We start from the raw sequence: 25,583 nt of genomic DNA, 5'->3' as shown, positions 1-25,583 counted from the left end.
GGGCCTGCCGGAGTCCACACAGACTGGCAAGATGGAGCTCTTCATCGAGAAATTGCTCACTACTCTCCTGGGCGACGATGTGTTCTCACCGATGTTCGTGGTAGAACGGGCGCATAGATCGTTAGCTCCCCAACCGCGCCCGGGGATGCCCCCACGGCCAATCATAGCTAAACTACTCAATTACCTGGATAGAGACACGGCACTTCGGCTGGCCCGCGCCAAAGCGGACCTGCAGTATGAAGGATCGGCGATTTCTTTATTTCCTGACTTCACAGCCAGAGAGCAGGAGGCGCGAAAACACTTTGCTCCACACAAGAAACGCCTGCGGGAATTGGGGCTAGACTATGCGATGTTGTACCATGCTAAACTCCGTGTCAACAGACAGGGCCATTCCCACATTTTTACTGACCCTAACGAACTGCAGCAAGCATTGAAAAAATGGTCCAGAGAAAAACGGAATGCTACTCCAGAGCGTCCGTCCGAGGGAGAGCATAGTAGACTTGATGAACAAGAGTGACTCGGACCATTCTCTACTGGGATGTTTTGCCATGTGGGTGTCCACTTGTTGATTGCTGCGAATTACTGTTGAACTGCGGAGCTGCTGATACTACAACTGTCTGCCCCGAGAACTATCGCCTTCCTGCTGATAAGTTGTTGTGCCCTTGCCGGATGGGACCTGGGCCTTAAAAGTGGAATGCTGTGGGTGAACGGGCATGCTGTTTTTGGAGTATTACTGGGGCGTTGTGAGCTGCCGATTGCGGGGTGGGGGGACGTGTCCTTCACTGGAGTGTGGAAAGAGTAGATGTATAACTGTGCCGGTCGTACTACATGTGGCGACTGGCAGGGAAGGGAGGGTGGCCAGATGTAACGCACTGATAACATAGTGAGTCGGGTGTTGTTTGGCGACTCTGGTCCCTGTGCGCTATGCCTTATTGAAGTTCTGGTCCTCATGCTTAGTTGTAGGATCTTGGGTGGGAATGGGTCGGCAAGGCCAAGTTGGGGTGGGTCTGCTGTGGGAGGGGGGTGGTGGATTGGGGAATGTTTTTGATGTGATGTTCTGTTCTATGCCTACCAATAATGCCTGTGCTGAGATTGAGCCCACAGTCACTGCTGGCAGATTTCCCTTATCGTTCAAGTTTCTAACATGTGCCGGGCGCCCTGCGCCCTTAAGCCCCCCTTGTCCTGCCTTTCCCGTGTTGATTATACTAGTCACTGTTTCGTACCATGGGACATGGGATGTCACCTGATGTCTACACGCTCTCGCAACTGGGATGTCTGATTCTGTTATGCAAACTGGTGATAACTGTGTAAATTCACTGAGAATGTTGTCGTGGAATGTGAGAGGGCTAAATGATTATCGGAAGCTCAGAAAAATATTGAATTATCTTCGCAGGCAACATATAGATCTTGCCCTTATTCAAGAGACACACCTGCCACTTACGAGCCAAATGTTGACTACCAAGGGCCTTATGGGTAATAGTACGGTCGCAAGATTTACGACGCATTCCAGGGGGGTGATCACATGGGTCAATCCCAAGTCTAATTTACGATTGACGCCTCTCGAGGCAGACCCCGAAGGCCGTTATTAAATTTCTAGATGCGTTGGGAAGGGACACGATCTCATTGTGGTGAATGTCTACGGCCCAAACTATGATGCCCCAGACTTTTATAGCGCTCTAGCCACCCGATGCAGGTCTCACATACATTCCAAGATGCTTTGGGGGGGTGACTTTAATTTTGTGTTCGACCCGGAGTTGAATAGATCCGCTGGTCCGGCCAGACGACCATCGAACGCTGCCTTGACCATGCAGGCGGAACTTATCAAACTTGATCTTATAGATGTCTGGAGAAGTAGAAATCCGGGGAGAGGCGGATTCTCACACTACTCGGCCTATCATAATATTCATACCAGAATCGATTACTGGCTGGCTTCCCAAGCGGTCCTCCGCAGCATACGGGGGTGCGCAATCCTACCACGTACCCTTTCGGACCACTCGCCACTGCTACTGATACTGGAAACACCTATAAAGAGAATCCCTTCATTTACATGGCGGTTCCCCCCGTACTCTTTATTAGACGAGGTATTCAGAGGGGAATTGGCAGAGGAATTTGACAACTTCTTTGACACGAATGTTGGCTCAGTTGACAGTTTCCAGACTGTATGGGAGGCATTCAAGGTCTTCATTCGTGGTGTCGCCATGTCAAAGCACTCTAGTGTCCTTAAATCGATCAGGCAGCGGCTAAAACTCCTTGAAACCCAACTGTCGGCCCTTGAGTCGCTCCAGCTTGCTGGGCCGGATGCGGATATTAATGCTCGAATCAAACTGTTACTCACCGAATATAATGAGGAGGCGGACAGGGAGGTGCAACATATGGGCAAATACGCTACTGCGCGCTCGTATGGAATGGGGGAGAGGCCCGGCTCTCTGTTGGCGAGAGTTATACGTAGGGACAGGAAGCTGTTGTAAACATATCACTTGTTTTCTCAACTCTATGATTCCTATTTCTCCCTTGCTCTATTCTATATTCTAGAACTTAGGTGGCTCTGACTCACATAGAACCTATTGGAGTCAGTTTGTGCCTGGCCAGCAAGCGTTTGGTAGACTGCTGTTTGTACTCGAATAAATAACCTGTGCAACCTACAAGGAAGCATCACTTTTAATTACAACATTTTGGCGACGATTCCTGCTGGTCAGAAGGTCTAAAGAGGGCGAGCTGTGTCCTGTGAGTAGAAGAAGACGTTTTTCAACAGATTCGAGAAAAAAGACAAGCAACAGCTACCATCGCAAAAGAAACCCACTAAGTGCTGTATACATCGGAAGTCTAAGAAGGAAAAGAAATATTGTTTCTTCAAAACTGAGGGATTTACCTGGCTTTGGTTAGACAGTGCAACGAACTGTGAGTAACCCGCATCTTTTGAATCTAGACTCGCGCTCGCTGTGCGCCCATCATTCCTCGACTCGCGCTCGCTGTGCGTGCGTCATTCCTCTCTGTCTTCCTGCGCAAGGGGAAAGGGTTTGATAAAGGCTGCGCGTCACAGTAACTCTTCGCGCTGAGCCCCAAGCCTCGCTTTCAACCAATTCAAGCCTCTGTTTGGATCGAGGCCATTTTGAATATTTACTAGCTACGGCAATTCCTCAAAGCTTCGTGTTTCCATATCCTGCTTAGATGCACAACGAAGCAAGTCCTGAGACTCCGATTTTCTAAGAAATTATAAAGGTATGTCAAACTAAAAGTTTACTCAGAAAAGTATTCTAGTAAAAGCCAGAGTTCAGAGTCACTCAAGAAGGTTCTATTAGGAGTCATACATAATCTGTTTCTCGCAATTTGGGTTAGCGTATACACATTATGGCTCAACAGGTAAATGCTCCTATAAATGTTATTCTTCCACCTCTTTTTTGACTGATGTTGGAAACCCACAAATTCCATGGGAAGATTGGTTTATAGTATTTGACAATTATCTGGAAGCATTAGATGGGCAAGAATTTTCTGCAAAGCGGAAGAAAGCCATTCTACTTAGCTCATTAGGCAAAGAAGGTCAGAGAATTTTTCGTTTTTTGCCTATAGCACTACAAGCGAATGGGCAGGCTATGCCCGATGAATACAAAGAAGCCATTGCTAGGCTAGAAGTAAGATTTTCGAAGGAGGAGAATCTTGTGATGAACCGATATAAGTTTTATACACAACATCAAAGAGAGGCGGAATCTATAGATGACTTTGTGGCACGTCTAAGGGAATTATCTATCAAATGCAAATTTGGAGCCATGAATGATGAGCTCATAAGGGATCAACTTATGGTTCAGTGCACTAACAAGAAAATTCAAGAGAGACTGTGGGCGGCTAAGAACCCCTCATTGAAGGCAGCTATCGATTTGGCAAAAGTCATAGAAGAGTCAGAGAATTGTATGAGAGTTATTGACTCCCATAAGAAAAGCACTTCACAACAAGACGTCTCTGAAGTTTCTGTTAAAAAGAGCAATCCGGAGTGTGGGCATTGTGAGGAAGAATCCATTGCTGTTGTTAAAAACAAATCTAAATATTTCCAGAGAAAGGATGTTTCCAGCAACAGACAATGCTCAAGGTGTGGTAGTTATAGTCACTCCTCTGAAGCAAGGTTTTGCTTTGCTGCGAATAAAGAGTGCCTCAAGTGTGGCCGTGTGGGACATTTCTCTAAAATGTGCAGAGCCAAAACCAAACAAAGAGTAGCCGTTGTGGAAGACTATATACATGAGAGTGTGAGTGAGAGAGACAGGCTTCTGGTTGTCAATGATGATGTCACTGTCAATGAAGAAAGGCGCCAGAACAGACCCAAAGCTCTTTTTCTTATAGATAAACACCAAGTGTACTTGATGGTAGACACCGGATCTCGTTATACGATTATACCACAGGATTTATTTTCAAGCATATGGAAGAACAAAGATCTTATTCAAAGTGACATTAATCCTACAGGTTTTCAAGGACGAAAAATTGACATTGTAGGTTATTTTGACTCTGACATTGTTTTTGAGAAAAGGTCTATATTTGGTCGAGTGTATGTATCGGTGGATGGCCCGCCCATCTTGGGATGGGTACATCAATACGACCTGTATATCATCATTAATCCCAGAGCAAAAAAACAAATTATGGTCATTGAGGAAGAAAGTGTTGACAGTATTCTTGAAGAGTCTAAAGTTGTTTTCAATAATGAATTGGGTGAACTTAAAGGGTACTCCCACTTCATCAAACTAAAGAAAAACAGTATTCCAGTCCAACACAAATTAAGGAGGGTACCTCTGTCCATAAGGGATGATGTAAAGGTTCTAATTGATGAAATGTTGCAGAGTGGTGTGATTGAGCCAGTGGAAGCTTCGGCTTGGGTTTCGCCTGTTGTGATCAGTAAAAAATCAGATGGCAAACTGAGGTTCTGTGTGGACCTCAGGTCACTAAACAAGTGTGTAGTTGCTGACACTTTCCCCTTGCCCAATATAGGAGAAATGGTGTCTACTCTTCAAGGAGCGAAGTTTTTTTCTAAACTTGACTTGAAGAGTGCATACCATCAGGTGAGACTACATGAGTCGTCCAAAGAACTCACTGCTTTTGTAACTACGGAGGGTATTTTCCAATTCACACGGCTCTCATTCAGCTTAGTATCAGCAGCCAGTGTTTTCCAGAGGATGGTGAGCGAGATCTTCAAGGGATTGCACAATGTCATCTTCTTTCAAGACGACATTCTGCTTTTTGGTAATTCTGTAGCTTGTCATAATCGCGTACTCAGGGATGTTTTGCACAGAGTTAAAGACACTGGTCTCACATTGCGGAAAGAAAAGTGCACTTTTCTTGTGCAAAATATAGACTACTTGGGACATGAAATATCAGCCGATGGTGTCAAACCTAAAAAAGATTTGTTGAAAGCCATACGGTTGCAGACAAGGACCAGTTGCGCTCCTTCATGGGTTTGATTGAGTATTATTCGCGATTTGTTGAGAAATTTTCAGAGAAGACTATACCCATGAGAGAGTTATTAAAAAAAGGGTGTAAATTCAATTGGGGAGTTGAGCATGAGAATTGTTTCACCAGCATAAAAAAAGATATTTGTAATGCAAACATTCTAGCACCTTTTGATACCAAGAAAATATCGACACTGTTGGTTGATGCCAGTGCCACTGGCATTGGTGCAGTACTCCTTCAGAAGCACAAGGAGGGTGATCGCCCCATTGCATTTGCCTCACGCACTTTGTCAACCTCTGAAAGAAATTATTCGGTCATCGAAAAAGAGGCATTGGCAGCGGCATGGGGTACACACTATTTCCGTGCTTATCTTTGGGGTGCCAAATTCAACTTGAAGACTGATCACAAACCACTTGTCTGTATTTTTTCGCCCGGTGGTGCCACTGGTGGTTCTCCTAGGCTTGTTAGATTAGCGGCAAAATTGCAGGAGTATCAATTTGACATATCACATTTACAGGGATGGAGGAATTTTCAGGCAGACTGTTTGTCAAGATTGTCCGTTGACACACAGGATGTGAACCAATCAGATTTTTGTTTAGAGTGTTGTGATGACAACATTGCTTGGATTGATGATGTTCTTCATTTGGGTGAAGGGTCCTTTTCAAAGGATGAGTGGATTGATGCCATGTCAAAAGACAGTGTCTTAGGAGAAGTTAGTGAGTTATTGAGAGCTGGTTCCAGACATGAGAGTTGTGTTAATGTCAGTGTGAGACCGTACTTAAAGCTCATTGATGAACTTTCTGTATATAAGGACAATGTTTTGATGCGGGGAGAGAAATGTATCCCGCCCTCCACCCTGAGGTCTAGGTTAATAGCCTTAGCACATGAGGGTCATTTGGGACAAACGTTAACGCAACAGAGGTTGAAAGTCAACTTTTGGTGGCCTGGTTTGGACTCTCAAGTTTCTTCTTGGATTGAAACATCGACATATTGTAGGGAGAGTGAGAAAAGGCTGAAAGTTGCAGTTGGATCTAGCATGGGGAAAATACTTCATCCTGAGTTACCTTGGCATACCTTATGTTTTGATTTCATTGGTCCCATGGAGGAGTTGCCTTTGTCTCAGCGTTTTGCTATAGTCTCTATTGATCCTTTTAGCAAATGGCTTTCAGTTGAATTTTTAAGAGATATTACAACAGACACAACCATTAGACATTTGAAGTCTTTGTTTCAGCAAGAAGGCTCTCCTAGCGTTGTAGTCACTGACAATGGGACACAATTAGTTTCGCAGTCCATGTGTTGTTTTTTAAGTAACTTTGGCATTAAACACCATAGGACCTCTCTCTATAACCCACAAGGAAATGGTCTGTGTGAACGTTTGAACAGACTTGTGAAAGGTACCATTCAGATGGCCATCGCTCAAGGTGTTCCTGCTAATGACTTAGTACAGGAAATGGTTTATGCTTATCGCACTTCCACTCATGGTTCAGGTAACAGATCTCCTTTTGAAATCATGCGGGGCAGGGTTCCTAGCACTAAGCTAACCCCTTCCTGGATGAAAAACATGATATCTGATGATGTACACTATGAGGGTGTTTCCAGTTCTCAGCCTAATTCTTCAAAAATTCAAGAGGGCGATTTAGTGAAGGTGAGGCCTGGAAGAGTTACTAAAGGTTTGTCTAAATTTAAAGGTCCTTTCACCGTAAAAAAATATTTTTCCTCATTATATTACTTTAACCAATGGTGAGAGTTGGAACCTGAGGAGAGTAGCATTGTACAAAAAATTGAGTAAGTGTGATTCTGTATCTCGTGGGAAAAGTGTCATCAATGAGGGGAATAGTGGTTATATGTTTTCTTCTTCAGAAGATTCTAGTGTTTCTACTCCAGCTCCTGTCCAGAGCCACTGTGTCGGTGGTGGTGATGCTACTGATTCGCAATATGGTGATTTGGCTAACACCACCTCCATTCCCTCTGTTGCTGATTCTGTTGTCAATTCTGAGAATGCCAGACACTCAAGGTACCGCAGACCACCTGTGTACTTGAATGATTATTGTTGTGATTAACTTGATTATCTTCTGCTTAATAGTATCTGTTTTTCATCTTATGTTTTTTTCTGTATTAATGAGGGAAGATGTGTTGTAAACATATCACTTGTTTTCTCAACTCTATGATTCCTATTTCTCCCTTGCTCTATTCTATATTCTAGAACTTAGGTGGCTCTGACTCACATAGAACCTATTGGAGTCAGTTTGTGCCTGGCCAGCAAGCGTTTGGTAGACTGCTGTTTGTACTCGAATAAATAACCTGTGCAACCTACAAGAAAGCATCACTTTTAATTACAACAGAAGCCTCTAGTGATAGGCGAGTTGGTGTCAACCTCAGGGTCAGTACTCACCGAAGAAGAAGAGATACTGTCAGAGTTTAGACATTACTACGCAGACTTATACAAATCGAGGTCCTCCCAAATAGAGGAGGAAATAGATGACTACCTAAGCTATATTAAGATGTCTTTCCTGACCGACTCCTAGAGGGAATTTCTGATGATGCCCATTCAGAGGGAGGAAATAATGGACGCACTGGAAGGGATGCGCTCTGGGAGTGCCCCGGGTGCGGACGGGCTCACAGTGTGATTTTATAAGGCCTTTAAAGACAAACTTGTCCCATACTTGTCGGCCCTCTTCGATGACATTTGCCTGGAGGGCTGCATGCCTGACTCTATGCGTGAAGCTCTGCTTGTCACGCTTCTCAAGCCTGGGAAATCGCCTAGGGAGTGCGGATCTTACAGGCCGTTGTCCCTGATTAATGTTGACGCCAAATTATACGCGAAGGTCTTAGCCACCCGCCTAGCTCTACTAGCACCCGAGCTGGTTGCACCAGAGCAGGCCGGGTTTATCCCCAACTGCAATCTTACCTATAACATCCGTACGGTACTGGGGACAATGCAGCATGTTCGACAGGAGTCTAAAGCAATGGCCATCTTCCTAGACATGGAGAAAGCCTTTGACTCTGGAGTGGCCCTTCATGTTGCGAGTCCTCCGGAAATTGGGGCTGGGCGAACCTTTTCTGCAGATGATTGGAGCGTTATACTACCTGCCCACGGCCAGATTGCGAATAGGTGATCGAGTCACGGATGCCTTTCCAATCAGTAGAGGTACTAGACAGGGCTGCCCACTCTCCCCTTTGCAGTACGCTTTGGTGGCAGAACCCTTGGCCTGCGCACTACGGGAGTACCATAGCCACGAAGGCAATAACTTTCCCACATATAAGATCGGTATTTCTACATACGCCGACGACACCCTCTTGTATGTCCGGGACCCGGAAGTTAACCTCTCTTCAGTGTTGAGGGAGGTGGTTCGATTCGGTGCTCTCTCGGGATTGAGGGTGAATTGGGCCAAGTCAGTGGCGTTCCCGTTGACTCCGGTGACACTGCCATTTGACATGGAGTACCCGCTGCAATGGACGACGGAGCCGGTCCGCTACTTGGGAATCCAGCTCCATACAGACCCCGATGTTTTGATACGGGAGAATTATGGAGTTGCCTACGCGAAACTAGTGGAAGATGTGGATACATGGTGCAAACTTCCGCTGACATTAATGGGGCGGATTGCCCTCATGAAAATGGTGGTCCTACCCAGGTTCCTTTTCTATTTCAGTACCATCCCTGTGGTCTTATCTAAGGCCTTTTTCAAAACCCTCACACAGACTCTTGTTAGGCTTGCATGGGGTGGAAAACAGCCCAGAGTGCGATGGCAGGTCCTGATGCTCCCATATGAGCAGGGGGGGCTGGGCGCGCCAGACATGGAGCGCTATTACCGAGTCGACCAGGCTGCACACTTACATACATGGATACATGGAGACCCTAATTTCCCGCATGTGATCCTAGAGCGCTTGTTCACAGACCCTTACCCTCCTCCTTCTACAGTGTTTCAGCCAGTGGACCGCAGGGTGGGCATTCTGGACTCAATTAAGACCACGAATCATGCGTGGCACGCGCTGTTACGGAAGCAGGGGCATGAGTTGCTGTACTCCCCTCTGATGCCAATAGAGTGGGCAGAGTGGCTCGCCCCGTTGACGGAGAAAGGGGTTGCACGCGCTCTGTCACAGCTAGGAATCCAAACGATGGGAGATCTGTTTAAAGACGGAGTGCTGAAAACCTGGGAACAAACTGCTCCCCTGGATATCGGTACCACAATTCTGCAGCGCTTTCAGTTTCATAGGGTACGTTCTGCGTTGAAGGACCTTTTGGGTCCAGACCAGGCTGAACCCCCGGAGATTCCGGAGCTTACGTATGTGATCAAAACTGCATCGTCACGCAAATTGATTACCAATTTGTTTAAAGCAGGAGCCGCACTTAAAGACCCTTCTCCATCGAAGGCCAGGCTTGCGTGGCAGAGTGATCTGCGACTGCAGATTGGGGATAAATTGTGGCTGTACTGCTGTAACAGCACGAAGAAAATCTCCCTTAATGGTAGACACAGATTGATCCACTTCAAATTTCTGCAACGCGTGTATTACACGCCAGAACTATTGCATAGATATGGACTGCGGCAGTCTGCTGAATGCGAACGTTGTCATACACCGGTGGCGGACTTCATGCACATGGCATGGCATTGCCCCGGCATTCACAAGTTTTGGACCGATGTGTTTCTAGAAATGAGTCGGATACTGGATACGGAAATTCTAATTAGTCCCGCACTGGCGTTGCTGGGATACTCCAAGCCACTCCCCGTGGCAGTACGTTGCTTGGCCGATATGGGTTTTTTGATGGCCAGACGAGTTGTGGCCCTGTGCTGGATGAGAGGTCCGTTGCCTACTAAGAACAGATGGGCAAGAGATGTGATGTACTGTTGCACACAATCACAGACTTACAGTGAACTTCTTCCCCCTGTGAGCAGACCGAAGAACTTCTGGGGGTTGTATCAGACTTATATGAACGCGGGGGGTGGTGTGGAGGTGGAGCGGGAGGGGTCCGATCATGACCATGTTCCTCTAGAGGAGGTGTAGGGCGCTGACGAGTTAGTGTCTTCCTAAGCTGATCACATTGCATATAGAGGAGGAGGGAACAGCTACAGTTACATACTTGGAGTGGTGAGAGGACAGATCCCTTTACACTTTGCTCTGTTCACCCTAGCTCGTGGGTGGGGTGGCACAGGGGGGCTCTGGGAGGAAGAGCACTGGTGGAGTTAGGTGGCTGCTATAATGGGGAGGGTGGGGCGGTCTGGGGGAGGGGGTCTGCATTGGCACTGTGTGGAAATCTACTTACGACGTTTAAGGATAGGATAATGGGCAGGGAGGGGGGGTTTCTCTTTTACATCTCGTTGGGTCGGGGGGGGGGGTGGGGGAGTTTTGGGGTTAGTTCAGGGACTAATTGGCAGGAAGGGCTCATGCTGGTATACCTACAGGTCCCGATCTCACAACAGTGACTTGCAAAGAGAGATTGCCTCGGGCTCTGGGAGGCGGGATGGGAGGAGGATAGCGGAGATACATTGACTTTACACTGTCCCAATTTCATTATGTTATTGCTGCCGCCGGAACCCCGGGTTACCGGCAGATTGGCTGTGTCTCTTTCATGCTATCAACACGCTCTGATTGTTTATATTCTGCTGCCGGCCCTAGGGTTGTAGACTTCAAGCTGTGTGAGATGTATGTGCCCTAATAAAGGTTTTTGAACTTTAAAAAAATAAAAAAGGAGGGGCTAGGGGAATTCCGGTGATATGGTTAGAGTAAGGGGGAGAGGGATCAAGAGAAAAAAGAAAATATGGGAGTATGGAAAAGGAGATGGGAAATGGAAGGCATGGTTACAATGTGTTGCACAGAAAGGAACAGGGAGGGAACAAAGAGAGGAGAAAGAACAGTTATTGGTGAATGGATCATTTTGGGAAGAGGTAAGGTTGAATGAAAGCAGACAGGCCAGGGAGTAGAGGGAGAGAGTGGAGGATAAGGGAGCATCATGATCTATAGAGAAAGTGTGAAGGCGAGAGGTAGGAAAAGCAGGAGAAATAACATCAGGGAAAAGTAGAGGACGTGAGTGGGGAAAAGAAGTGAAACAAGGAGAAACAAAGCTGTTGTGGCAGATTTAATACAGCAAATATTGCTTCACCGCAGGACAAAGTGAAGGGAAATATATATTTTAACACAAACTGAATTAAAGAGATGGAGAGGGGTTCACTGCTATAACGCAACTGGCATACACACTACAAACTTAATTTGTCCAATCTGGTATCTCACCACGTCACTACAGTATTTGTAAACATGCACACCATTTTTTTTCAGTTGCAGGACAGGGTATTCCTCCACTTCTACATTGACAGTTGTTGATTTTGCACACTGGGCTCCCAAGTACTTTCCCACCCCTTCTGAGACAGTGTCCCCATAGAGAGGCCTACTGTGCCGTAAATATTTCAAGTGTGACGATCTCACCTTCTGCTGAGGCCGCCCTTTCACTTTACCCTGATGGAAAACGCGGCTGTCTACTGCAATTTCATATTTTCCATTTCCCTTTGAAGTTAGCATATTGGGACCTGTGCAGTACAGAAAATTGCCAACAAGTAAATTTGCTCGTATTCACACTTTCACTGATCTTGCGTTCTGCAATGACCTTAAGGTCAATTAACCATTAGCTGGTCTGGTCTTATTTTTCATATTCTTTTCTATTGTGGCCTCATAAAGAGATAGTGGGATTGCAGGCAAAATATGTAGAGGTAGTGGTGCGGAAAAAGCAGCAGCCTACTGCCTAAATTAGTATGATTGGCAAGTGTGAACTGTAAGCTGCTAATAGGTTCTATAATGATGATGGTGTTGAGGTAGCCTGTCAAACATAGGACATTGGGCACAGCCGTGATAGAAAGATGTTTTGTAAAACATCCGGGGTATACCAGCCGGGAGCGTTGTAACACATCAGGGGCCAAACAGCAGCCTAGATATGCAAAACTACTATTGTAGTTACCTTACATTATTTATTTAGTTTTGACCCTGTACTGCACTCTAGTGCCTTGTAGCTTGGGAAGTGCTATACAAATACCCCATACATATGTAGAGTTGTTAGAAGCCTATCTGTCTTAGGGTATCACGCAGAGCAGGAATGGAGGATCCTCCAATATGGCAGAGGCTGTTCTCTGTATCACTTCAACCTATTTTCAGCCAGATCTGAAAGAGGTTTGTGGAACCTCAAAGCAGTATTAAGTGCCAATGATCCCAGACTTTAGGGAGCCGGGTGTAAACTAATAGACTCACTAGATTTTTTAGTGAACAGTTGTAAGAAATGTGGTTATTATTTGAGGGGGGTAAGTACCTACCTCAAGTAATAATTACAGTTCTTGTCAGTGTGAACCCTTAGAAAGCCAAGGAAACGTCGATCCACGCTCCGGTAATGCCCCCTCAGGAGACCGCAGTGTAAAGATCCGCAAGACTCCTCGACAGCCTCAGATCAAAACCGCAACAGTTCCTGTGGCCCACAGCCGACCTCAATCCAGTGAGGCTTTGTAAATAAATCCTGGAGCGGAAAGAAATGCACCCGAGTCCGGCACAGAGCTTTGCCAGCTAAGGGAGGCTACCTGACTCCGTGATGGCCACGCTAGGCATCCGTATAGAACCCCCCTGCACGATCATACGATCCGGAGGTTATACTGATCCACCACCGCCACCAATCGCAGCGGGGTCTTGCTCCCTCCACAGCGTTCATAGACTAACCACCTCACAGCTGACTACAAACTTTAAAGGAGCATAGCTGGAGTCTGCCTGCCTCCAAGATGGACGCTCCCGCAGCCTCGACCACAAGAACCCGCAAGGCTGCCTGATCTGCTGACACAGGTCTGGGAAAGTGTTTAGGCTGGCATGGGCAAAGCGCTAGACTCCGCTTCACACGCGAGACTGCCTGACCTACGCGGAGCACCACTAATACACCCAGGGACGTGGGAGGCAACTCTAGCCTGCTTCTGCCAACCACAAGATGGCTGCCCCGATGCACTCTGATCCGATTGGAGATTGGCACATCCTTTCATGCTGCTAACTGCCGCCCCAGCCTGCAATGAGGCTAACTGATAAAAAAAAAAACAAGCATTTACAATGCAATGGTCTCGGCATTATTAAAGGTAGAGCTATTGGCATTGCTCTTTATTTTTTTTGTTTTTATTAATAAATGGCCTTGTTATTTACATAGGCAACAGCTTAATCGTTAAAGAAATGGCATTGTCATTTACAATGCTAATAGCTTTATTCTTTGCAAATGCATTACTTTTTGCATTTACATCCACACAGAGCTATCCACACAAAGCCACCTACATAGAGCCACACTCACACAGACAGAGGCATCCACATATAGAGCCACCTACAATAAAAGCTATCTACACAGAGCCACAGTGACATATACACAGCGACACACATAGAGGCACACACACATATCTACACACACACAGGTACACACACACAGCCACACACACACAGCCACACACACACAGAGACACACATACACACACACACAGAGCCACACACATACATATTTACACACACACACTTATTATTATTTACAATGAAATGGTCTCGGCATTATTAAAGGTAGAGCTATTGGCATTGCTCATGACATTTTTCTTCATAAACATTTCATCTTAAAAACATAAATAAATGGTATTGTCATTTACAATGGCAATAGGTGAGCATTAGAGAGTAGTAGAGAGTATTCACAGAGCCACACACACACACAGAGCTCCACACACACACACACACAGAGCCACACACACACAGAGCCACCCACACACACACACACACACACACACACACACAGAGCCACCCACACACACACACACAGAGCTACCCCCCCACACACACACACAGAGCCACCCACATACACACAGCCACCCACACACAGCCACCCACACACACAGAGCCACCCACACACAGAGAGCCACCCACACACAGAGAGCCACCCACACACAGAGAGCCACCCACACACAGCCACCCACACACAGAGCCACCCACACAAAGCCACCCACACACACAGCCACCCACCCACACACAGCCACCCACCCACACACAGAGCCACCCAGCCACACTCAGAGCCACCCAGCCACACACAGAGCCACCCACACACACACAGAGCCACCCACACAAACAGAGTCACACACACACATAAACACCTCTAGCTAACACAAAGCCTTTCCACTTAGCATACATTAGCACGGACAGTGCACAGCCACAAACTGTCTCATCCTGCAGTAGATCAATGATACATGCCGCATCTGGAGCACCTTTCCATTCAACATGCAGGCACGCAGAATGCAACTGGGGAATTTCAAGTGCAGCAAAGCATTGTACTGTACAATACTAACGTATCGTACATGTTGAGTACTAAAACATACCCATTCCAGCCATCATCTGGCTACTGTATGCACCACCAGTGCCCCCTGCTGTAGAATTCAGGAACACTGTCACCAATGAATAACGTGCACTGCACTAGAGACGATCCCATAGTCACAAGTGTACACTATTCTGCACAAGCTTTCTCGTGTCAGGTCAGCCCTGCCCCCCCCCCACATACACACATACCCGTCGTGCAGGCACCAACAGCAGCATGTCAGTGATGTGCGTGCAGAGCGCCAGAAGCAGTAAGAAAACCCTAGTGACAGGAGTGCACTGCATAAGAGACAACCTCCGTTACCAGTTCACAGCACCAGCACATCAGTGACAGGAGAGCACTGCAATATAAGCAGCACCCAGCTTACAGGCGTGCACGGGACACTGCACTAAAAATAATCCCCCTCCCCCAGTGTCAGTCGTGATCTACACTAGAGGCAAACCTCGAGCACGGGCATGCACTGCACGATAAAAGATCATCATTGACAGTCGAGCACTATATCCGAGATAATCCACCCCGCCCCCAGTGGTTGTCCTGCACAGCACCAGAGACAGCACCTCACTGTACCACAGCCAAATCAACTCTTGCCCCCAAGTGACTGAAGTGCACTGCACTATAGATACCCCCACAGTCATAGGATTGCACTCTACCATACAAGCCTCCCCGTGTCAGGCGAGCCCTGCATCAGCGACAACAGAAGGAAAAGGGCAGTGACAGACGTTCAGAGCCCCCCGTGGTTGTCGTGCACTCACCAGACACAGAACCTCAGTGAATGCACTGCACAGCGCCAAGAAGCCCTTTTACATTACAATTGTCCTTTTTTTTTTTTATTAACGACCCTTCACCCGTATCTCCATTAATTTTGGGGTATTCTGACCCCACCCTGGAAAGGAATTTATCCCTGAAATTACTTGACAAATAAAGAGTGAGTGGCGGTATAAAAGCTGGTGTTTTTGTTCCGTGGCTGTCTTGTCTTGCAGAGGGCCTGCGCGCTTCCGCTTGACATAGCAGGGGCGAGGGCAGTGTGTCTTTGTGGCTAGGAGGACATGGGGCAGTGCAGTTCATTTGAAACTCGTTTACTGTGTGACCGAGCGCCCCCTGCAGTTGTATGGAACATAACGGCGAGGGGAGGGTAGAATGTGGTGAGACACGGGACTGATGCAGGTGTGATATTCATACCGGTTACAAGCAATCGCAATGAGCTATAAATTCAATGTTCTGTGGTCTAGGGGGGACCTTCCTGGAGATGGGGCACAAGGCAGGAAGTACCCTGAGTCTCTGTTTAAGACGTGGGGCGCCAGACATTTTCAGCCACGCTGTTCTGCAAACAGTTCGCAACTCTGCTGTTTTTTTTTTTTACTCTTTTAACGTCTGTGTGGATTTGGTGTGTTTGGGGTGGGGGCGGTACTCTGGGGAATAAAAAGGTGCATTTTGCAATCCGGCAATAGCATTGCAAAGGTGTCGCAGCGCTGCGGTGTAATCGCAAATAGGGCATCTGCTGTTTACCCGCGTGAGCTTTGTGTGCTGGGAACTCCCAGGCTGGGGTCCTTTCACAAGAAGGATGAGAGAAGCTCCGTGTTTAATGCTGAGTGTTGCTTGAGGGAAGGGCACATTTTTCAGGCTATACTATGTCCCATGCCAAACTGTATCTCCTACTCTTTAGGGGCCCGCATTGGGAGATTTTACGGGGCCGGCTTCTGCTTCCCCTTTGCACGCGGCCAGTTGTGGTGAGGCAGCCGTCCTGAAATACACAGAGTCGGGCAAATGGTATTGTGTTGTCTTCAGTGGAAAGGGCAATTTGAGAGAAACGTCAATTTGACAGACCTCAGCCAGTCTGCGACGTCGGTGTCTTTTAAGCACGAGCTTCCTTGGCTGTGGCGTTCTCACCTATCGCGCGATCTGTGGTGCGCTGCCCCCTCCCAGGGAGCGGCGCTGGGCAGGAAGCAGTCAGTGGTGCCCCGTCACGTGTGTGGCAGCTATTTGAAGCCTCGTGCAGTGCCAGAGGCTGGCATGGAATAACTCACCATCAGTACACTGGGCTGGGGGCACGGGGGATGTTTGCATCTTCAGAGAGCCATTACACCGCCCCCCTCTCGAGCTGGACTTGAGGTGACAAAGTGCACAGACCATTGTGAGTGCACACCTAAATTCCCTTTCCTGTGATAGTTAACTGGATGTGCCCAAGAGCAGCCTGGCATCTGCGCCGCGCTGGGAGTCACCTTCTGAGAGGCAGACGGCGGCCAACAGCAGGCTCAGCAGGGCCAGGGCTCGCGCGTCCATTGTGGTCGTAGGTGCACGGTGTGATCTCTAGCAGGGTAGCTGTGCTCTGAGTGAGGGGTCGTGCAGGGCTCTGAAGACCTTCCTCCGGGGGAGGGGCCACCTGATTTATCACCGCTAGCATGTTATTACATCCGTCCTCTATTACAGCCTGCTGCGGGGAGGCCGCTGCTCTGCACCGTCTGCCAGGGATTGGGGGAGCGGGCAGGGCAGCTCGCAGTAGTTCGCAGCGCTGCAAGGCACACAGCTCTAGGCACACACTTTGAAAGTGAACAGCGTGTGTGGCACCCGATCGTTGGAGACAGACATTCTATACACAGCCCTGGAAGACACACAGCTCTGCTTACCCTGCTCTAGGCACACTGCCCTTGGAGATACACAGACGAGGAAAACACAGAGCTGTAGGAGTCTGGCAGAAACCCAACTCTCAGAGGATGAAACCAGCTCTTTTCATACTTCTCTGGGAGGTAGGTAACCGCACGTTGGAAGGTGCTGCCACTGGGAACCTCGCGTCCACCAGAACACACGCTTCTAGGCACACATGCCTTAGAGGTACACACAGCTTTGGGAGGCGTACGGTCCATAGATTTCCAAAGTGATGGAAAGCGCAGCTGATAGACGCACAGCTCTAAGGGGCCGACATCGGTAAAAAAAAAATGGCGGCCGCAACTCCGAAAATTTTCAGATTCGGGGGTGTGTTTGGCCGTCCCCAAAAGGGGCGGGGCTTAAAAGTGGAAAGAACAGCACCAACACGCCCCCGAATCCGAAAGAGATGGAACTTCTTTCGAGGGACGCCTCTCTCCTCCAATGGCTGGCCTCTGTTTAGGAAGCCAGCCAATGGAGGAGAGACGAGGAGAGAGGCGGGCTTAAAGCACCCACTGAAAGATAATAATTCTCCGACTTCCGGCTGGCAAGCCAGCCGTCGGTCCGAGACCTAAAAACTGGCTACCTTTCTCTAGACTCTGTGTGATGTGTGCTCTATTCAGCCCAATAGGAATTCTGCTCAGTGCAAGGAAGAGGTCAACATGCATAATCTAAACTCTATGAGCCCTGTTGGGACCTGTTCTTAGCTACTAAACAATTTGTCAAATTATCCGGTCTGCTGCCATTCCCACATTCACCTATGGACGAAGGGATGTTTACCCAACCTGGTTTCATATTCACAGTTCAAATGCTAAGGCCTTAATGACAGCGGGGAAGGAGCCCTGACACCGAGCTTCTGAGAGCAGGGTCTCAAGCATTGTAAAAAAGCCAGGCACCCCCCCCCCCCTGCTACACCGAAATTGCGTGATCCAACTAGCCTTACAAAATGGTGCCAAACGCGAGATCTGACGACTTCTAGGCCCCTCAAGATCGACGTGTTGCCATTCGAATAACAGCGCCTCTTTTCCCTTGAATTTTAAACTACTCTCTTCCTTAGCCTGGAGCTCCACCTTGTGGCCTGTTTTTAAACAATGCTCCCGCCTTGAAAATCTGTGCTGACTGATGACCCGATGTTTTTGTACCTGAACCTAGCGATCCTCTCCTTCTATAGCTTAGCGGGGCTTGATTGTTTGCTTTGCTAGGGTTATTTCAACATTGCTTTATTATAACTCCCTCCAAGCGTAGCTGTGCTGTAATTGTTTGCTTCGCTGCTACTATTGCCTAGTCTCCTTTGCCTTTGCTATCCCGACTACCCTGTTTCCTACTTGCTTATATTATTTACCTTGTCCTTTTGTTGTTTACCATCTAGTACCTCTGTTTATTGCACCTTGTGATCCCTGGTCTATGCTTCATATATTGATTTGGAATTTTATTCTCTCTTTTTGCTTAGGTCTATGTTTTTTACTGTGTTCACAAGCAATTATGTAAAGCAGTATTGCTGATTGTCTACATGAAGCCCTACAAAATTGTTTGACAAATCTAACGCACGTCCGATAACTTTTGCCTTCTACCTCCCAACTACTGTCTCTCCCACTACCTCCTAACTCCGTCTGACTACCGCTGCCGTCTGGCTACCGCTTCCTTCGTACCTATTTACATGACTCATATTCTCATGTCTCGGGCCTCTTTCTCTCATATCATCGTGTGACCACATTCCCTCTCTTTTTTCTTCTCCTCTGCCTAATCCTCCCCTTACCCTTTCCCAACACCGTCCTTCCACTCCTCCCTTTCCATGTCTCTCCCTCCACAGCTTCAACACACTGCCCTCCCTTGACTTCTCACGTGACTATCTGATTTACCTCTCTTTCTTTGCCCAATACGCCCCCTCTCAATTTCCCTTCACCCACCCAGGACCTTTCTCTATCTAAACATGGTCCCAACAATACAGCCCCCAGGCAGGAGATACGTGCCTCTGTTCAAACCTTATGCACCTCATGCAACCTTCCCCCCTCTCCGCTCCTACTCTTTCCAGCTTCTGTCCTCTGTCCTCAGCCCTCACATGCCCTTGCCCTTTGTTCCCCACCCTGTTTTTCTGTGAACCTTAGACAGACTTCCTTTCGTCTCTATGGTTGTCTCTTCCCTTATCCTCACTACCTCTCGTCCCCTACCCCCCACTACTTTCTCTCGCCTTTCACTCCTCCCCTAATTGTATTGCTGATTGTTTTATTTAATGTTTACTTGTTGATTTTCTTCTAGTATATTGTTGAACCACATTGTTGCACTTCCTGTCGTCTCTCCTATTGTCTCCTACCGCATCCTCCCTATATTTATGTCTCTCCTACCCTCCTCTCTCAATGTTTTGAGACTGAACTATTTTGTCTGATGCCCGATGGAGCTACTTGGTTTAGCTATAGGGGAGATGGGTCTTGGATTCCCTCCTTGGTCGTCACCTACCCAGTCGGTCTTTAGACAGACTTCTTTTCGTCTCTCCTTATTGTCTCTTTCCTAGCTCCTATCATCTCTCCCCTGAATCTCTCCCCTTGCCTGCTACTCTGCCTACCCCCTGTCCTTTGTGCCCTTTGACTAAGCACTCCTTCTCCCCTTGTTGGGGAAAGATCCAATATTTATACTCTGGAATCTCAGCGAACCCGCTGAGTGAGTCCACTGCGCCAAGGGAGCCACTTGCACTTGAGGTATGGTATGGCACCCCTTGCCAAAGCACTCCCTCTCCCCTTTTTGGGGAAGGATCCAGTATGTAGGCCTTGGAGTCTCAGAGATCTCTCTGAGAGAGTCCACTGCGTAAAGGGAGCCTCTCGCAATAGAGATGGGAAAGGGATACCACTTCTCCTGGGGTCACAGCTTACTGGACTTTGGACGTTGCCTTGACTCGTCTACCGGTTTGTGTCCCCGTCACCCTTCCCCTCTTCTCCCCATGCTGTGACTCTCACCCTCCCCTCCCCTCCTCTTTCCCACCTTCATTATCTGTCTATTTCCCCTACTCCAACCCCCCCTGAATCTCTCACCTTGCCTTCTTTTCCCCTTACATATTTGTGCTTATTGTTTATCTCGACCTTACAAGTAACTATGTTGCCATGCTCTAAGAACTGTGTAACCTTTGTAACGATGTAACCTGTAACTATGATCTGATGCTCATGTAAAGCGCTCTGATACCTCCGGGTCTAGCCAGCGCTATATAAAACTTTTAAAATAAATAAATAAAAACTAAATTAACCCAAGCCCAGTCTCCTGGTAGCTATAGCATAGAGCAGACAGGCTTAATTTAGAAGCAAAGTGTAAAGTATGTATGCAGTACTAAAACAGTAATAGAGTTTAAAAGTAAAACAATAAAAATGGTAAAACGAATTAGGAAATGAGTGAAATGTAATTAACAAAATGAAACAAATCCATTAAGGAGAACAGGAGATATGATTTTCAAAAGTTTTACGTAAAAATAGTGCCAGGAAGCACAACTTGCTATTGACAATCAATGGTTGCAGTAGCAAGGACCTAGGTGCAGTTTGGTGCTGACCATGATGGAATATGGGCCATTAACACCAACCAGGTTCATCCTGGTTGAGGATTTTACCTTCTGACTTTAGTCCTTCATTTCCCAATCCACCACAGGAGTGCACTTCTAAAGCACAGCTCCTGGGGGGCGTGGCTAAGATGTCGGCCTGAGTAGATGCTAGTTTGTGAGGCTTCCCTTCCCGAATCCCCGTTGTGACCCTCAATTAGCATTTAAGCCCCCAGGCTGGAGTAAACTGTGCCCAGCAGCGCGGGGGCAACTGATTCCCGTCCTTTTGGCTGCGAGAGAAAGCAGAGCAACCCCCAAGGCGACACCCTTTCCTTTGCAGAGCGGTGTCCCGCCTGGTGCTGTGGTGTAATGGCGGGCAAGAGCACGGAGTGATCCGCAACGAGTCTCCGCCGAGGTGGCCCACCAGGAGGACGCCCACCGTGAGGGCGCCGGCTGGAGCTGAAGACAGGAGCCGGTGGGGAAGCGCGTGACTGGAGCTTGGTGAGCGAGGTGAGCTGCGGAGCGCGCAGCCGAGGACAGCGGCGGCACCACCCTAAGCGGCGTGAAAATGAACCTCAGGACTTGGGGCCTACACCCAATGGAAGCACGCCGGCCTGCCGGAGCTGCAACCAGTGGTGCAGGGGCCGGTGAGGTGGGACACCAGGGGTTGCCACGCTGGAAGCAGCGGAAGGGAGCCGGCAGTGAGACGAGAGGCAGCAGCACATGGTCGGTGAGGTGAGCTGAGGTGGGGCCGGCCGGTGGTGGAGGGAACGTCCGCCCGGGCAGCGCGAAAATCGAGCTCCAGCCATTGGGGCCTACAAGGACTAGTCTGCCTGCAGTACTGAAACCGGTAAAGAGGGGCGGTGAGAGACCTGTGTGGCAGGGAGGACACATCTGGGCACGGCCTGGAGAGCAGAGCTGCTGACTGCGCGTGATTACCCGGCGAGAAGGGGCCGCTGCCCAGAGGGTGAGGACTTTAGTGAAAGGTACGGTGGTGCTTGCCCGGCGCTCATAGCGCTTCGCCAGCGTGGTGACTGGGCCAAGTGGGACACAATAGGGCTTGCACCGGACCTGGCCCAGGTGGACTCTGTGGGGGTGAGGCTCAGCCTGCACTGCCTTGCTGCGGGTGGGGCTTGGAGCGGATCCCCGCAGCGCTTGCCCTCCATAATACCCGGAGCGCAACAGTAGACGGGGAGCTTGGCCGGTGCGGCACAGAAGACTATTCGGGGGCCCGGATCTCGGCCCGCGTTGCATGGGCACCAAGTGAGCACGCATTCATCAGAGTAGACCCCATTCAAGCAGACGAGCTTTCGAGGCTCTCCAGGACTAGAGCGGTTGGCGCATCATGGCCGCTGTGGGACGCAGGGGCGGACGCACCATAGCGGACATGCTGGTCAAGGGTACCCCTAAGGGGGAGAAGGGCCCGCCGTCCCCAGCAGCGGCGAAAGAAACCACAGGGCAGGAGGACGGAGGGGCCCCCATCACTAAATCGTTCTTGGAGACTCTATTTAACTCCTTGCGAGAGGACTTCCAGACGCTAAAGCAAGACATGGCTGGAGAGCACCGTGAACTGCGCCGTGATGTGGACGGCTTGGGGGAACGAGTTGCGGTGGTGGAGGAAGCGGAACAGACTAGGAGCGAGGAGGTAGAACAATTGCAGCAAGAAGTCATCCGCCTCCGTGAGTAACAAGTCGATCTTCAGGCGCACGCGGAGGACCTCGAGAACCGCTCTCGGAGGAACAACATAAGGGTCCGAGGCGTTCCATCCAAAGCAGAGGGGAACAGTGTCGCTTACATTTTGCAGGGAATGTTCCGGTAGATCTTGGGGGAAACCGATGACTTTGAAATCCGCATTGACAGGGCGCACAGGGTAGGCCTGGCGCGCCGAGCACCTGCTCCCCCACCTGATATTCTGGCCTTCCTAACTGACTTTCCCTTGAAAGAAAGAATCCTGAGAGAGGCACGCCAGAAACAGCCTCTCTAATATCAAGGCAACCCAGTGGCACTGTACCAGGACCTCTCGGCCATCACCCTGCAAAAGAGGAAGGCCTTTAGGGTAGCCACAACATTCTTGCGCGACAAAGGGATTCCTTACTCCTGGGGTCACCCCTTCAGGCTAATCTTTAAACGGAAAGGAGCCCTGCATCAGCTCAGATCTCTACGAGACACATGTCCCCTGCTGGGCATTGACCTCGACGGGGAATCAGAGACGGAGGAGGCAGCTTTGCGACCCTCACAGGAGAAGTCACCGCGAACCTCGCGAGATGGATGGCAGCGAGTGGGAGGCAGATGTTCGCCCAAGGCCAATCTTAAACCAGACCCAGCGACAATGGCACAGGAACAGGCATCGGCTATCCAGGAAGTGTCTAAGGATACAGCGGCGTTGAACTGATGCGGCGACGACAGCGGGGACAGGAGGGGGGGTTCTTTGCACTGAGACCACGCCGGTCTGGGGGGGGAACGGGCGGGGGGCCAACGAGGTCGCCACTGCCACATACTCCTCCACATAACGTTACCACAGGCCTGAACTGAGTATTGATAGGCCTGGGACTATGACTCACACTTGGGAGTTCCTGGTTGGGGTTAGGGAGGGGGGGTGGAAAGAGGGTGTTGGGCCCGAGAGGGGTTGGCGAGGGTGGGGGTTCTCTGTTGGGGTCCGGGAGGAAAGGGGGGGACTGGGGTGTTCGGGAAGGAGGGGGAGGGGGCCTTGGGGCGGGGGAGTGGGAATCAGTTTGTTGGAAGGGGCAGGGCTCAAACATGCGACAAGACGGAATGTCACTAGATTCACCTTGCACATACCACCCATTGCTTTCAGGATGACAGATACCACCTTAAGAATTTTGACTTTAAATGTAAAAGGCCTGAACAACCCCACTAAGCGGAGGGCGGTGCTTTCTTATCTGGAAAACTCAGGCTTCGAGATTTGTTTGATACAAGAAACTCACTTGCTTTCGAAAGACTGGCATAGGATGAGGTCCCGCGCATTTCCCCACCAATTCTTCTCCTCCACACCGGAGAAAAAAGCAGGGGTTGCGATTCTGGTGTCTAAACAATTTCGGGGGCAGGTCAAGGATAAGGTGGAGGAGATCAAAGGTAGACTGTTAGCTCACAGCATATTGGTGAGTGGCCAGCAGACAACGGTGGGGTCTCTGTATACACCAAACACGGGGCAAGAGCCATTCCTACAGAACGCTCTCTTGGAGGCGCTGCGCTCCTCAGACCCCCTTCTGCTTCTAGGTGGGGGACCTTAATTTAGTAATGGACACTGATAAAGATAGGTTAGGGCACAGGTATGGCAGTGCTGGCACTATCTCCGGGGCAGGCAAAGAATGGCTGCAGCAAAGAGGGTTAGTGGACTTGTGGAGAGCCAAACACCCAGGAACGTCACAATACACTTTCTACTCTCATGTACACCGCACCTATGCTAGATTGGACCACTTTATAGGTTCTTCGGAGCTGAAGGCCCGTGTAGTAGACGTGTGCATCACTCTGGTGGCTATTTCTGATCATGATGCGGTGGAGCTTACACTCAGAGTCCCCAAGGATAGGAGGCCCCCGGGTGGGTGGAAATTAACAGAACCTCTCCTGCAGCGTGCAGATGTAGCTCGGCAACTCCACAAATGCATCACCGAGTATTTAGCAATCAACGATAGTCCAGAGACGCCAGTGTCAGCTATGTGGGGGGCCCTGAAGGCGGTGGTGCGCGGCGAACTTATTGCGGTGGCAGTGGCGGAGTCCAAGGACCGTAAAGTGAAACTTGGGGCCCTAACAGCCCAAGTCGTAGAGCTGGAGTGGGTCAACAGTCGCACTGGGGCTCCCAGGGTGTGGAAGCAATTAAAGGCGGCTAGAGCCCAATTGGCGGGATTAGACATCGATAGGGCCGAATATACGGCCCTCCGCCTGCGACATTCTTATTACGTAGGAGGGAACAAGACTGGTCGCCTCCTTGCCAGTGCACTGAAGGCAAAGGTCCAACACTCGAAAATCCTGTACTTGCGTGATGGGAACTTGGACGAAATACGGGACGAGGCGCAGATCGCGGAGGCATTTCGCAATTATTACGCCTCATTATACAGTGCCAAAACAGTCTCGGGTGTGGACGCTGACGCCTATCTGAGAGGTATTGCCACTGTGGCGCTCACCTCAGCGAGCGCGCACACACTAGACAGTCCGAGCCGACTTGACGAGGTAGTAGCGGCAATATCCCGCCTCAAACCCCTAAAATCGTCTGGCCCGGACGGCTTCTCCGCCGGTTTTTATAAAACTTTCTGCTCGCTACTTGCCCCGATACTCACTTGGCTTTTTAATTCATTCCAGGCCCGGCTTCCATCCCATCGGACATGCTGGAAGCGTAGATCGTAGTGCTGCCCAATCCGGGCAAAGACGCTACACAGTGTTCGGCATTTCGACCCATTTCCTTGCTTAACGTAGATCTCAAGCTGTTTACGGGCATGCTGGCGGCGCGGCTTGGATCTTGTTTACCTGGAATTATTGAGCCGGACCAATCGGGCTTCGTCCCGAGTCGGCAATGTAGTGACAATACTAAGTGATTCCTACATCTGATCGATAAAACCCACTTTCAGCAATCAGACTCGGTCTTACTGGCTATCGACGCTGAAAAAGCGTTTGACCGTGTCGACTGGGGTTTCCTGCAGA

At 49.2% G+C, this 25,583-nt stretch overlaps 1 protein-coding gene across 1 annotated transcript in view; it reads right to left on the bottom strand.

Annotated features, from left to right (window-relative positions):
• The window catches only part of ATG10 (autophagy related 10), a 760,473-nt gene extending 748,536 nt beyond the window's left edge, over positions 1-11,937 (bottom strand). The window contains exon 1 of the mRNA XM_078677772.1: positions 11,845-11,937. Within this exon, the coding sequence (XP_078533898.1) occupies positions 11,845-11,937 (93 nt within the window). The remainder of the gene's footprint in view (positions 1-11,844) is intronic.
• Positions 11,938-25,583: the final 13,646 nt, after the last annotated feature.

The sequence above is a fragment of the Lissotriton helveticus genome, chromosome 2_1 (assembly GCF_964261635.1).
Source record: "Lissotriton helveticus chromosome 2_1, aLisHel1.1, whole genome shotgun sequence".
In the NCBI taxonomy this organism is placed as follows: domain Eukaryota; kingdom Metazoa; phylum Chordata; class Amphibia; order Caudata; family Salamandridae; genus Lissotriton; species Lissotriton helveticus.
Note: the sequence above shows the minus strand (reverse complement) of the source record. Positions and strands in the feature narration are given on the sequence as shown.